Here is a 15,796-nt window from a genome sequence, read left to right as displayed (position 1 = left end):
AAGGCCTGAAAATTACGCTTTCTCAAAGCTTTCTTTAGTTTTTGACAAGTAATACTCAAGGCTCAGGGGAGAGGTAGGACTCTGATTCCTTGCCCCTGAAGAATAAATCCTCTCTCAAAGCTTCGGTCAATCATGAGGTGGCGCTGTGACTAAAGATGACAAGCGGAAAAAGAGAAGGAGTGTACTCTCCTCTCCTGTTCTTTCGCTTCACTCTCGCAGAGCCTTTGCGCAGCCGCTTGGGAGCTGAGCGGGAGGGGCTCGAAAGCGAACCGGAATTGAGGGGGGGGTCGTCCCGTGGTGCGCGCGCCTCAACATCCGGGCATCGCCTTCTTTAGGTCCTCCCCTCCCTCCTACCCCCACCCCTCCACCTCCCTTGCCAACAGGAAGCGGAAGTGAAAAATGCGTATCCCGGCGGCCTCTTAGCAACGCGAGGGGGGCGGGGGGTAGGTGGTCAAGTGACACAACCAGCTGACTCCAGTAGGGGAAGCTACTGTGGCTGCATCTGTAGCTACCACGCCTGCCGGGCCGGGAACCCGAGCCGCACCGTCGTCGTCAGAATGTCGGGCAAAGATCGAATAGAAATCTTTCCCTCGCGAATGTAAGTAAAAGAATGGACGAGCGGCCCTCATTAGGTTCAGGAACGTCTGGCGGATTCTCGCTTCCTCCGTACCCTGGACCAGAAGCGAGGTTCCTAATTTTCTGGGCGGATCCTGAGCTCTCCCGGTCTCTTTTCGTGAGTGCAGGGAGAGGCTTCCTGACGGCCCCTCACGCATTCCCGAGTTGGCTGGACTGGTCAGAGCGGTCCCAGCCCATAGGAACAGGTGCCCGGCCTGCGGGCTTTTGTGGATGTCCGCTGGCCTTACTGATTAATCGAGCCATTCATTCCACACTACCTTTTGAACCGGGCACTGGGTTTATATAACTATGAATCGTCGCCACTCCCGCCCTAAAAGCGCTCAGTTTAGCAGAGAGATGGACAACAAGCCATGTAAGTGGATTGAGAAGGGAAGTTAACCGCGGTGGGAAGCATATAGAAGAGACTCCTCAGCGAATTTGGGTGTTGAGATGCCCAAGCATGGACGTCAGATTCGATCTTAGATCCCCGTAGTCTTTTTCCGAGATCCCATGAAATGTCACCTGCGGTGGGACGATAGCCCTGAGTGTCTGAGGCACTCCTCTTGCTCTATCACCATTGCACCCTGTTCAGACCTCTCTCAATATTACCCATCACGTTGCAAAGCGGATAGTATTTGTTTATATAGCTTTCCCACTGGCCTGTGAGCTCTCTCCAGGATAAGAGAGTGTCTCCATAGTGAGTCCATAGACAGCTCACAAAAAATGTTCCTTGAATGAACCCATGTTTTGGAATGTGCTCAGTTGTGAGCTGCCTTTCTCTTTTGGCCTGATTTCTTTGGCAGGAGAAATAGCATATCGCCCCAGGTGTTTGGCCAGCCTGTAAAGAAAATTTTGAGGTTTTCTCAAGTGTACCGAACAATGTGTGCAAAGTAAAGATTGTTCTTATTTGCCCTCCCCTTTTCCTCTTCCTCTTCTTTTTTTTTTAGTGAGGAGCAGAAAATCAGTTTTGGTTCTGACATTTAGACCTTTTTTTTTAAATTTTTTTTTTATTTTTTTTATTGAGGTCCTATCTCTTTGGAAGTATTCTGTCGTTTTTCTTCATCCTGGCCTTTTTCTCAGAGAATCTGAGAAATAAAAGAGTTATTTTCAAATCCCAAATCTAGATGTCTGTCTCTGCCTGGGTAGCTACAGCTCTAAATGAAATGAAGGAGTTTTTGGCTTTTTGTTTATTTTTTTTACTTTCACCTGCTGACTTTCTAATAGCTGTACTAGGTGGGAATCAAGTCAGTTGTGGAGAAAGGCAGCGCCTGTGAAATAGATAAGGATGAAGACTACTCCCAGGTAGTGAGAACTGCAGAATTTCCAGCATCTGATGACCAACTGTCCAAACCTCTGCACTGAGAGAGCCAAACTCTAGCATAGCTCTAGCAGCCCAAGGTTGTATTGCTAGATGACACCAGCCCCCCATTAAAATGTCTGCTTGAGAGAGCTCAGTACTCTCAGGAGAATTTACTGTTTGTTCTAGCCAACACCTGATGGCAGATCCCTGACCTTCCTTTCATAGGGCATTTACTGAAAAGGGCTTACAATTATGAATCCTTTCTTTTCTTGTTGAGATTTATATTTCTGTCCTACAAATTAGAAGTATCTTTCCCAAGGACCTGAAAACTGTTTCTTTGAAATGTAATCATCAGGAAAGATGGGGCCTCTGTCTGTGAGGATAGATTCCTAACTTCCATAATTGCCTGCCAGCAGACACCACTGGCCTAATTGCATTTTCACTGACCAGCCCTTTGTAATTTTTCACTTCCCTGATTCTACTTGTGTCTCCTCTTCCTCCCCCACCTCATTTATCCTTTAAAATGCCCATAGCCTCTGCACAAGTCAGAATGGAACACAACTCTTTCCCCTACTGTCAGTAGTTACTGAATAAAATCTGTTTTCACCACTTCAACTCAAGTTTGACTGTGTTAATCTTAGATAATAGTCAGAATGTTAACATTTTTTTGTTTTACCTTAAGACTAAGAGGTGAAAAAAGACTTATTTGGGCTTAGACAAGAAGAATGACAGGTATGTGAAGGTAAAAATTGCTATTTGAGAGTACCCACCTTGCTGTTTAAGGGGAAAATCAGGTGCAGGAAGTAATGGCTTTTCTAAATATTTTCCCCAAGGCTTAGTGCAGGTACTTTGTCATGTAGTCAGATGCCTTTGATTCATCTGGAAACAAATAATCATCCTAGCTGAAGGTCAGACACTTTTGAGTAGGGCTGAGCAGCTCTGAAACTTGTAAAAGTACAGATTTTGTAAGAGGTAGGCTAGAAAATACACTAGTGACTTCTGTTTCAGACAGTTCCAGCTTTTGGTATTAGCCTGTGAAATGGGACTGACATCCACTTAGGCACCAGAGAGAGAAAAACAAGTTTAGGATGGAATCAAAAGAGCCATGAAGGATTTGGAGTCCACAGAAATCTCAAATCCAGGTTATACCTACAAGGGCTATAAGCTCTTGGGCAAGTCACTCTTTGAGTATCAAGAGTAAAAATTTGTTTTACAGGGATGCCATTACCTAGGAGGAAATTAAAATTAGCATGGTAAGCCCTGGCTGGTTAGGCTCAGCGGTTAGAGTGGTGGCCCATGGACCAGAGAGACCGGGGTTTGGTTCCCACTAAGGGCACGAACCTCGGTTACAGTTTGTCCCCGGGCCCGGATTGGGGTTGTGTGGGTGACAGCCAGTCGATGTGTCTCTCTCACATCAATGTTTCTCTCTCTCTTCCCCCCTCTCTCCCTCCCATTCTATCTGAAGATGAATTTAAAAATGTCCTCTGGTGAGGATAAAATAAAATGAAATTAGCATAGTAATCATGCTATCATGTTAACATGATAACATGCTACCAATGTTATCAACCAGTTTGCCTTTTTACTGTGAACTTTCTGAAATCTGCAGTACTAGGATTTGACTTAAATTTGATCCAACTCTTTGAGCCCAAATTCTGGTGGTTAGTGTCAACAATGCAGTATGTTTAAATGTACACATTGGAGTGGCCAGGTCCTGCTCAGGCAGGAAACTGAACCAGCTTCACTTGATTAGACCTTCAGTCAGTGCAAAGTCAGCCCCTGATAGCTAGAGAGAGAACTGTTCATCTGGTGCTATTTATAATCTGTAGGGAGGCAGTGTCCCATGTAATTGGGGTTCAGTGGACCTAGGTTTAACCCTTGGGCAAGTCACTGGAGTCAGAAATCTGGTTCAGGTCCTGCTCTGCCTTTACTGAATGACTGTGGGAAAGTTGTTTCATTTTTTTCTGAGCCCCATTTTCTTAACTTCCAAGGTAATGTCTAAAGCTCCTTCCAGCTATAGAATTTTCTCAGTAACCTTAGCTCTATGGTAAAAGATTTCAATATAATCTAAGAATTAGCCAAAAGATCCATTAATACTATGTTGCCTTTGGTTATAACACCATTCATATGAAATTATATCCCCTTAAACAAATCACTTTAAGTATCTAAGCTACTCTATTGTTGAATCTTATTACCCACTTTTCCCCCCATTATTAAATTTTATCTGGCAAGAATAGAAATGTCAATTTCTGCTGTTGGTTTCTTGACTTTGGTATTGGGGGTTCTGATGGGAAAAGATTGAAATAGGAGGTAGGAGACTTTTGTAGCTTGTCACTTACCAGGAGTCATTAGTTAGATATGTCATTTATAAGTTACCCAGAGTCATTTGTTACCTAATTTGTTATATTCATTTGTTATGTAAAGGAATTTGCAAATTAAAGTGATTGGTAGTAGGGTGTTGATTGATATCAAAACACTTTAGTGCCGTACTTTTAAAAGAAAAGGTAATAAAAGGTTGTGAAATAAAATGCAGAAGATACAAAAGAATATAGTAGTAAAAGTAAATCTAATTTTTTCAGTCAGCCCTATTTCCCAAAGGAAACTTAATCAGTTTCTGTGAATCCTTTCTTATCTATTCTCTATCTATTTAAGCATATTTATCCCTCCTTGCTTTGCATAGCTAAAACAATATCATATAGGAAGCACATGTAGGCCTACTTTTTTTTTTTTTATAACTGCATATCATTCCATTGTATTATGAACCATAAGTTATGGGACATTTCCACCCATTTGCTATTATAAATGATGCTGGACTACTCATCCTTAACCTTGTACATGTTTTTGTATACATGTGGGAGTAGATCTGTAGGATAAATTCCTCAAAGTGGAATTGTTGGTCCTGAAGGTAAGTGCATTTTGAATTTTGATATAAATTAGTGGACAGATATTTTTTTCTAATTTTTTATTCCTCACCTGAGGATACTTTTTATTTATCATCAGATAGAGTGGGAGGGAGGGAGGGAGAAAGAGAGAGACAGAGAGAAACATCGATGTGATAGTGCCACATTGACTGGTTGTCTTCCGCACAACCCAACCAGGGCCAGGGACGAACCGCAACTAAGGTATGTGCCTTTGACCGGAATCGAACCCGTGACTCATTGGTCCTCAGGCCGACGCTATAACCAGTGAGCTAACTGGCCAGGGCAGGTTTTTTTTTAAACCCTTACTACACTTCTAATGGAACCAGATATTGTTTCAATTTACAAATCAAAGAAATATTTAAACTATGCTGGCATCATAAAATAGAGCTCCTGATAAACTTGATTACAACTTAATAAATATTTATGCCAGATAGTGATTAAAACATTGTTTTCGTTTTAAATAAATGAACCTCTCATTTATGGAACACTTGAGGGTGGAAATCTGCAATATTGAGAAACCAATTAAACCTGTCAGCTACAAATACTATATATTATTTTGATGACATCAAAGAATAAAGCATAATTTTAACATTATTGTATTGGGGAGGTATTTTATTTCTTTTAAACAGTGGGAATAAATGTCTTTAACTTTGTTTATATAGGGCACAGACCATCATGAAGGCTCGATTAAAAGGAGCACAGACAGGTCGAAACCTCCTGAAGAAAAAATCTGATGCCTTAACGCTTCGATTTCGACAGATCCTAAAAAAGATCATAGAGGTAGAATGAACTTTGCTTAGAACAGTATTTATTTTAGAAATATCTAGGGAAAATCCAGCATGGCTGTGACATTTTACTTTTTCTTTGTTATTTTAATGAATTTTTTCTTTCAGAAGTAAAAATACCATTATAAAGTACTGAGTTTCACATAGTTCATTAAATCCAAACTCCTTACTCCTTTCATGAGCCCCACTTGATGTAATCTGGCCCCTGCCTGCCTCTCTGACCTCATTTGCCATAATCTTCCTAACATCTTCCTCTAGGGCCTTTGCATTTGCTGTTTCTTCTGCCTGAAATGCTCTTTCCTCAGAATTTATGACTAGCTCCTCTGGCCATCTGGTCTCTTTAGAGAGGCCATCGGGGCTCAGCCAATCTGAAGTGACCACCACATTTACTTCTGTCACATTTCCTTATTTGAAGTTCCATGAGAGGGGGAATTTGTCTTTTCAGCAATGTATTTTCAGTGCCTGGAACAGTACTGGCACCTAGTATGTTTTAACTCAAAATTTTTTTTTTTTTCATAAATGATGTGAATACAGAAATATATAAAAAAGTGAAGGTTCTTTCCCATTTCCCCTACCCTAGCCTCAGCTATCCTTTCATTTCCCAGAGTTCTTTGTAACACTTTGGTTTATATCCTTTCCACCTTCTCTCTCTCTTTCTCTCTCAACCTCTCAGTCTCTCTTTGGTAGCACATACTAAAAGCATTGCTTTTGTAAAGCATACACCAAGAGTATCATGCGTGGCTGTATGACCACACACAGATGCTTTTAGTAACAAACATGCATGCATCTATTTTATATGTATATAAAACATTTTCTGCCCCACTTCCCCTTCATTCACTCCATGGCAGAATGTGGACAGCTTTCTATGTCAATACATATAGATTGGTCTCATTCTTTTTTTTTTTTTTATCCTCCCCGAGGACTTTTTTTTTTTTTTTTGATATTTTATTCAGATAGAGTGGGAGGGAGAGAGAGAAAGAGAAACATCGACATGAAAGGGACACATCGAGTGGTTGCCACCCACACAACCCAACCAGGGCTGGGGACAAACTGCAACCGAGGTACATGCCCTTAGCGGGAACCGAACCCAGGTCTCTCGGGACCGCAGGCCGATGCTCTAACCGCTGAGCCAAACCGGCCAGGGCTGGTCTCATTCTTTATAAGAGCTGAATGGTACTCCACCTCATGGATAATGGAATTTAACTGTTTCTTGATGAATATGTAGTTTCACCATTTTGTGGGGAAGAGTACTTTAAATCCTTATGTGTATGTATGCTACACATACACATCTGAGAATCTGAGATTCTGAAGAATTATTTAAATGTCTAGTAGATAACTGCCAAATCACCCTCCAAATTGTTATACTAATTTATATTCCTATTAAATGATTAATAAGAGGACCTAATTTTCTTAAATTCTTCTTAATTGGGTATTTTTTTATGTGTTGCCTATCTTATTGGGCTAAATTTGCTATCTTATTTTAGTTTGTACTACTTTTGATTATTTGTGATGTTGACCTTCTTTTCCTGTTTACTGGCAATTTGATTTTTTCCTCTTATTTTTTTTGTAGAAGTTCTGTATATATTCAAGTTAGTGTATAAAATGCTAAAAATATTTTCTTAAAGTCTAACTTTCTTTAAAATGTTATCTTATTTTTTTTGTCAAATCCATTAGTCTTTTCTTTTATATAGCTTTTGGGTTACACATTATGCTTAGAAAGCCCTAAAAAGGTTAGGAAAATAATCTATTTTATTTTATAGTTTTGAAAATAAACCTTTACCTTTAATAATTTCTGGATTTTTTGGTGTGTGTGTGTGTGTTTGGAGGAGGGGTTATGTGAGAAGGTAGGGATTTAGCTTTATCATTTTGTAAATGGATGGCCAGTTGAATCGTCCCATTATACTACTAAATTCCAGTATAGTCCTGGGGTTGTTTCTGAACTCCCTAATTCATTTCATTGACTTATCATCCCAGTATGAGATTTATATCCTTATCATAGCTATATATTTTTAATACTTGGTAACATAACTCTACCCACCTGTCCAAATTATTCTCTTTCAAAAAAGTATTGGATATTCTCAAATGTTAAATATTCCAGATTTATTTTAGAATCACTATGCTATTTGGATTTTGATTGCATTGTAGTGAATTTAGGAGATTAATTTGAGCAAGTCGTCATGGACCTATTCAGAAATAACAGTCCCACAGTAAAGATTCAGTTTTCTATTTCTTCATGTCTTTATTTTGATGGTTTAGTGATAAAACTCATGGTTTTGCAATATGGTTAGTGACCATAACCAAAACTGTTCAAAATTGGAAATTTTGTTTTGTTTTGTTTTATCATTGTCAAATCAATGTTTACAAGCATACCTGACATAAAGTACTGATGGTTATTAAAGGAACATGATTATGATTTTTTCTTGTAAAAAACTTAGTTGAATTCGCTATTGGTTTATGCTTTTTCAGACTAAAATGTTGATGGGTGAAGTGATGAGAGAAGCTGCCTTTTCACTTGCTGAAGCCAAGTTCACAGCAGGGGACTTCAGGTAAGAATACTATATAGGGTGTTTTGAAAAATCAAAGTGCTTTTATGTTCATAATTCCATTTAAAACCACTTTAAATTTAAAATATCAGCATTAAAGACAATTGATATACTAGCAATAAGAAAGGACACTTTTAACCCCATCACCTTAACACCACTGTCATTATTACTACCCACATATATCTGTTACATAGTTGCAGGCACAGGATACTTATTATTTTATAGTCCATTTTCATTTAACATTTAATCATAAACATTTTTCCTTGTTTTCACTTAGCTGCATAATCTTCCTCTAGATGTACCATAATTTATTAACCTTTTCCCCTAATGGAAGGCCTTTGGGTTTATTTTCAGATTTTTGGAATATTCAAGTTGCCATGAACATCTTCATGCATATGTATTTTTGTTCCTATTGAATTATTTCCTTAGGATACATTTTTAAAGATGGAATTGGTCGTTTAAAGGGCATGAATTTTATGGCTTTTGTCATGTCAATATATGCTTTAAAAAACATACAAAATCTTTAGTTATTGTTTTACAAAGGGGTTTTGCCAATTTCCATGTTATGTGATTCTCCAAATAATCCTGTGAGGTAGTTATTCTCAGTTTAAGTCCATTGCCTTCTTGAGTCAAATGGCTTTTTAGGGACAGAGGTGGAAGTTATTTCAGGGGTTTTGATTTTATTCTTTACCCAATGATACAATGCCTTCATTTTTAGTTTTTATTATCTATCTAGGCATATTACATGGTGGGCAGGTCTTACAGCCTGAGGGGCATAAGGCCTTTGAAGTAATAGACTAAGTTTTGCCAATGTTGATAGCATAACAACTTACATTGATTTTTCCAGGGAGGGAGGGAATCAATAGTGTGTAAGTGGTATATGAATGCTTCAGGGTGGTTATGGGGAAAACACTTTATTTTTATGATAAAAATGAGGAATCAGACAAAACCAGATGGAAGTTAGATAAGTTCTAGGATAAAGGAATTGTACTCCTGCTTAGCCAAATTAAAGGGTTTGAACAGCAAACCTAAAAGGAAGGACAGTTTTCTCTAAATTACATTAGCAGAATGAAAATCCCACATGTCTGACTAAAAACTCAAGTAATCTGCATACTTTAAAATCATTCCTTGTTGTTGTTTTATGGCTAATTTAAAAGAATTTTTTTTTCCTTTATTGATTTGAGAGAGAGAAGAAGGGAGAGGGAAAGAGATAGAAACATCAATGAGAGAGAAAACCTACTGGCCGCCTCCTACATGCCCCCACTGTGGACTTGGCTCACAACGTGGGCATGTGCCCTGATCAGGAATCAAACCTGTGCCCTCTTGGTGCATGGGTGGACACTCAACCACTGAGCCACACTGACCAGGTGCTAATTTTTTTAATATTGTTCATTCTTGGCTCTCTGAGGCCCTCATCTGGAAGTAGTGATTTTTCTTTTCTGGAAAAAGACAATGATCAAAACATACTGAATTGTGACATTGTACTCTTGTTAAAATCAGACACTGCTTCTGTTTTTTACTCTAAAAACTCAACTAAACCGAGGCCTTTTTTTCCCCTGCAGCACCACAGTTATCCAAAATGTAAATAAAGCCCAAGTGAAGATTCGAGCAAAGAAAGATAATGTAGCAGGTAACTTTTCAATCCTTTAGAACCATTGTGGGAGGAAAGGTGACGTTTTAAAATTAACCCGTTTATACAGCCATGTCTCAATATCCAAATTAATCTTTTCTACTTAGAACAAGTTGATCGGCTTTACATGTTAAACCATTGTAACTGGTGGTTGCCAGGCGGTTGGGGTAGGGGAAGTGAGGAGTTGTTCAATGCATATAAAGTTCGGGTTATACAGGATTAGTACATTCTAGAGATATGCTATACTGTATAGTGTCAGTAGAATAGTATGGTGGTGTGCACATAAAAACTTGTTAAGAGGGTAGATCTCATGTTGAGAGTTCTTCACAGAAACACACACACACACACACACACACACACAGGAAAGGGGACACACAGAATCTTTTGGAGGTGATGGATGTGTTTCTTACCTTGATTGTGATGATGCTATGTATGATGGGGTGTATCTATATATCTAAACTCATCAAAATGTATACATTACATATGTGCATTTTTTTGTATAGTAAGTATACCTCAAAGCTGAAAGAGAAAAAAAAACCTCACTGTAACAGCCAGATCCCTTATTACTCATGTTAACTTAATTTTTGAATAGGGTTGAACACTTAAGAATGCAGGTTCCTAAATTCATTCCGAAACCAGTTATAATTCCAGACACTATGTTGACTTTTTCTGTGTTTAACAGGTGTTACTTTGCCAGTGTTTGAACATTACCACGAAGGAACTGACAGTAAGTGTGTGTTTCTGGGTTCTCCTGATTCCTCTTTAAATGAACCTTGTTCTGGAAAATGGTGCAAGATTGAGTTTGGTGGTTCTAGTGTTAGAGCCTTATCTGAGCAGTTCATCAAAGAAGTGTTATGGCAGGAGGCATTAAACATTGTATATGTATTAAACTATTTTATTTCAACCTAGAAACATATATATGTACAGTCACTTAACATTTTATTTTATTTTATTTTAGTATGTGCCCCTAGTGGGAACCGAACCTGGGACTCTCTGGTCCGCAGGCCGATGCTCCAATCACTGAGCCAAACTGGCCAGGGCTCATTTAACATTTTAAAAATAGAAGCTCATGGCCTTTCTTTGCATATGCGTTCACTGATTTGACTTCCACGTTGTCTTTCTGCATAAACCACACCCATAATGCATTGTTTATAATTTCCAGTTTGGGTTTCCTTGAAGTAGAATAAGATCTTGGACTCTGTGATGCAATCTGAATGCTGAATCTTCCTAGGTTTTTATAACCTGCTCTTAATTTTTTTTATAATTGTCTTACCCTTCCCTAAATTGATAGCATTTTTTGGAGTAGTAAAACATCTTTATTGAGTCTGTCCAAAGTAATGATTTTTATTTATTTTTTAATCCTCACCTGAGGATATTTTTCCATTTTTATTCAGATAGAGTGGGAGGGAGAGAGAGAAACATCCATGTGAGAGAGACACAGCAACTGGTTGCCTCCCGCACAACTCCAAACAGGGCCGGGGACAAACCGCAACTGAGGTACATGCCCTTGATCGGAATCGAACCCATGACTCATTGGTCTTTGGGCCGGTGCTCTAACCGTTGAGCCACACCTGCCAGGGCAGTAATCAGATTTTTAAAAATGGAAACAACATTATTTTTTTGGCACTTGTCTTTCATCAGTTCATATAAAATATTTAGTACAGTATTCTGAATAACAATGACGTGTTAATAGAGTCATTGTACTAGGGCATCAGGCAGTATGGTCTACAAAGGGAAGGGTGGCGTTGGTTAATCCAGCAATCTGGTGAGTGAGGGTAGGTTAAAAACTTCTGTAGTTAGAATAGCGTCCTTGTGGGTACTATTCAGCATGATGTCCTAGAGTGTTTGCAGAGTGAGATGGGCACTTCATATTTGCATGTAATAGAGATAGTGAATTTGTTTTCCCATTTTGTCATTGTTCTTTTTTTAGGGTGGTTTTAGGGGGAATATTATTGTTCTGTAATTACTATTATTGTCTGACTGGTTCTTTCAGGTTATGAACTGACTGGTTTAGCCAGAGGTGGGGAACAATTGGCTAAATTAAAGAGGAATTATGCCAAAGCAGTGGAACTACTGGTGGAACTCGCCTCGCTGCAGGTAGGTAGAGAATTGCTGGAGAATGTTTGATTCCTAATGTTTGAGTGCAGGAGATTCGGACCTTGGCTCAGAGCTTATGCAGTCAGTACTTCAGAATGTCTCCATGACCTCTGTGAAACAAGCCAAAGAAGTATGGATTTATGAAATGGTGGCTTCTGCACCAACTTTTGTAACACAATGTGCAGTGGTTGTAGTTTCACTCTGCTGAATGAGACCAGCAGATCTAAATGCAAATATAATATGGTATATGCATGAAAGCAGTTTTTTGTGTTTTTTTTTATCCTCACCTGAGAACATCTTTTTCCACTTTTTGTTCAGATAGAGTGGGAGTGAGAGAGAGGAAGAGAGAGGGAAAGAGAAACATCGACGTGAAAGGGACACATTGAGTGGCTGCCACCCACATGACCAGTCAGGGTCGGGGACAAACTGCAACCGAGCTACGCGCCCTTAGTGGGAACCGAACCCGGGTCTCTCTGGACCACAGGCCGACGCTCCAACCGCTGAGCTAAACCGGCCAGGGTGTGAAAGCAGTTTTATCCCTTGTGGCCAGTTAATGTGTGTCTAGGTCATTCATGCATGATTAAATCCTTTTGCCATTTTTATAACTTTAGGTAAGTCTAAAGTAAATTATAATAGCATGGAGATAGTGTTAGCTCTATGGAAATCTCACAATAATTTTTTTTTAATGTTGAAGGGAAGGGTGTTAGTTTCCAGTTCTCTACAAGTGCCATCTGCATGGAGCCAAGTGCACAGAGGACATTTAGGAAGACTTTGTGCTTACATTATTTGTCCTCTTATTTTAGACTTCCTTTGTTACTTTGGATGAAGCTATTAAGATTACCAACAGGCGTGTAAATGCCATTGAACATGGTGAGTGCAAGCCTCTGAGGCTTTTTGTTCATCCACTGTCCGTGCCTCTACCTTTGTTGTACAACTGCTAGGATCAGGCACTGACTTCCAGGTGGTAAGACCTTGCCCAGGGTGGGTAGTACAGTAAGGGGTTTCTACGTGCTTTGGTAGATGTATGATTTGGAGGGTGCTATACGAAAGTGGTGAGTTCAGAATTGTGGAGTATTTTATTCATTTCTGGTTATACATGGGTAAGAGGTGGAAACTATTTCTCAAGAGCTATAGTGTTTTTAGTTCTTTCCAATAATTGAGTGAATGATGCATCTTTTTGAACACATTATTTAAGTCCCTCTCCCTTAAGCCTATGTCCTATAGAAATAATGTCCTGTGTTCTCCTTGATATCTGAAAATAAATTTTCCCATTTGATGCATTATTTTCCATCTCTGTTATTTCATTATTTTAAAACTATGACTGGTTAGTGTTGGTATAATGCTTTTTGCTTAAGAAACTCAGTTTTCATTAAAGGAACAATTTTTTTTTCCGTTTTAAGGTAAGAAAGGAGAAAAATTTGAATAGCAAATAAATTATTTTGTTTAGGCTCTATTAGTATTAAAGAGGAAGTTATCTCAGTTTTTAACAACTTAAAACAAATTTCCTGACTGCTTGCTGGTGCCAGCCCTTGTACATGGACTTGCAAGCAAAACAAAATGGATAATAGTTCCAACTCTCAAGTTCACATTGTAGAATAGGCAAATTCTATGTAAAACAGAACCTTATGATTGACACAAAACTCAGCTTACTACATTCTGCCTCGATGCTCCATTTGTCAACAGTAGATTGATTGCTCTAATATTTAAAATAACACTTGTGGTTCAATTTTATGTATGCATATAAATTCAGTGTCATATATATCATGGTCCAGTGTTATCTGTCTACAGAAAAGACACTAGAAAGGCATATACCAACATGTTTATTGTAATTACTTTAGGGTGGTTGGGTTATACTTCATTTTATTTTCTGTTTTTGTTTTCTAAGTTTTATGCATTAAATGTACACTGATTTTATAATTAGAAAAAATAAGTAACTGGTATGCAGATGAGCACTGGCAGTTTGACAAAAGGAGGTTTGAGATACTCACGTGTATATATATTTTTAAATCCTAGTCATCATTCCCCGGATTGAACGTACTCTTGCTTACATCATCACAGAGCTGGATGAGAGAGAGCGAGAAGAGTTCTATAGGTTTGTTGGAATTGATCATTTTCTGTTTTCCATATTCCAAAGTCTCTATATGCCGAGAGACTTGTTGGCTTCTGTTCTTTAGAATTGGCACAGCTTGCATTTTATTGATATATAAGCAAGAAATATTGCCAAAGGCTATGAAGGCTGGTCTATGCCAGGTTTTGCATACCTAAAACATTGTATCTCCAAAACCTTTGGTCAGAGGAACTATTAATAGACTTATTTTTTTTTCTTTATTGATTTTAGAGAGGAAGGGAGAGATAGAAACATTGATGAGAGAACATTGATTGGCCACCTCCTGGATGTCCCCCACTGGGGACTGGGCCCACAGCCTGGGCATGTGCCCTGACCGGGAATCGAACTGGCGACCTCTTGGTGCATGGGTCGATGCCCAGCCATTGAGCCACACCTGCCAGGCCAATAGACTTGATTATTTTTTTAAAAATGAAACTGCTTTATGTGGGACACACCCACATAAAAAGAAATTGGAATTAATCAACCAGTATGTATTGCATATTGAATATGTTCCTGAGGGGGACATTACCTAATAGTTTAAATCATACCATTAGAGAATTGGTGCAGTGCTTGGAGAGAAATGATGCATGTACATAATTGTTTATGAACATTTCGAGCTAGTGGGGACAATAAATACTAAATAGGTGGTGTACAGGGGTCAGTGTGCCAGGCTGAGAGAAGTGGGAGACAGGCGAAGGCAGGCATATTCAGGGAAGACATGACATGGTCCCCTTGAACTGGAGTGGTGTCTGAATATAGTTTATAATCTTAATTATCAAAGGTTAGCTTCTGTCCTTCAGTGATATTCAGGGTTGTGGTGATCCAAATGGAATGATACAAAATTTCAATAAATGTCTGAAGGCTCAAAATCGTTCCATTATCGAGGAATGGATTTCGAAGTGCATTTACCTTGGGATAGGAGCTTTTGAAGTCAGTTATTAGCTTAAAATTTGTGTATTCTACCTCAAATCTTTTTTTAATGGGCTATAAATAAATTACTGAATTTGAAATTAGAGTAAAGTTTTGTTCTGATTTGTGTTTATTATTCTTGTTACAAACCTAGAAGAAAGCAAATCTACTTAGTACTGAAATAGCATTCAGAAAATTCCTTTACATTACAGGTTAAAGAAAATACAGGAGAAGAAAAAGATTCTCAAGGAAAAAACTGAGAAGGACTTGGAGAAACGGAGGGCAGCTGGAGAGGTGACGGAGCCTGCCAACCTCCTGGCTGAAGAGAAGGATGAGGATCTTCTGTTTGAATAACCCTTCCTGCTCTGGTTCTTTCCGAAGTCCTAACATGGCACCGTTTTTGTTCAGTGTATAGGTTTGGTTCATGTGGCTGCTTACTTTTTGGCCTAAGAGTTTCACTGGTTGTAAAATTTCCCTGATGTCCATTTATTGGATTACCTTTGCAAAATCCTAATTTAGCAGCCATTTATCACAGATGATATTTAGAGAACTGGCCCAGGAACTTGTAGAATTTACGCTGCAGAAGTGTCACCCTTCTCCATCTGTATCTGGTCACAGGTGATCGGCTTACCAAGCATATTAGGAAATCCCCCTTAGGAAGCAGCAGTGGTCTCAGGCCAACTACTGTTGGTGCACCCTTCATTCCCACCCACCCGCACCCCCGGGGCCCTGCCATCTGCAGCCTTCTGTGTTCCCGCGGTATTTCTCTCCTCAAGCTTTAGGAGAGACTTCACTTATTTTACTTTGCATGACAGGTCTCTGTTCTGTCTATCATGGAGCAGTTTTGCCAATTTGAATGTGACTATGGTATAAATAGTAAAATGATTAAAAA

General features: G+C 39.0%; 1 protein-coding gene across 1 annotated transcript; it reads left to right on the top strand.

Moving 5' to 3' along the window:
• The first annotated feature begins 388 nt into the window (after positions 1–388).
• On the top strand, positions 389–15,796 carry ATP6V1D (ATPase H+ transporting V1 subunit D). Its single transcript, XM_036263435.1, has 9 exons — positions 389–598; positions 5,496–5,613; positions 8,085–8,164; positions 9,724–9,791; positions 10,474–10,518; positions 11,785–11,888; positions 12,692–12,758; positions 13,902–13,980; positions 15,117–15,796. Exons 1-9 carry the CDS (start codon positions 558–560, stop codon positions 15,256–15,258), a joined length of 744 nt encoding a protein of 247 aa, XP_036119328.1. The 5' UTR covers positions 389–557; the 3' UTR covers positions 15,259–15,796.

The sequence above is a fragment of the Molossus molossus genome, unplaced genomic scaffold (genome assembly GCF_014108415.1).
Source record: "Molossus molossus isolate mMolMol1 unplaced genomic scaffold, mMolMol1.p scaffold_m16_p_1, whole genome shotgun sequence".
NCBI lineage: Eukaryota > Metazoa > Chordata > Mammalia > Chiroptera > Molossidae > Molossus > Molossus molossus.
The sequence above is the reverse complement of the archived record's forward strand: the minus strand, read 5'-3'. Positions and strand labels throughout refer to the sequence as shown.

Coding starts and splice junctions, on each gene's coding strand:
- ATP6V1D (XM_036263435.1), top strand. CDS start 558: ATGTCGGGCAAAGATCGAATAGAAATCTTTCCCTCGCGAAT. Junction 12,759..13,901: donor TGTAAATGCCATTGAACATG/GTGAGTGCAAGC, acceptor TTTAAATCCTAG/TCATCATTCCCCGGATTGAA. Junction 13,981..15,116: donor GAGCGAGAAGAGTTCTATAG/GTTTGTTGGAAT, acceptor TTTACATTACAG/GTTAAAGAAAATACAGGAGA.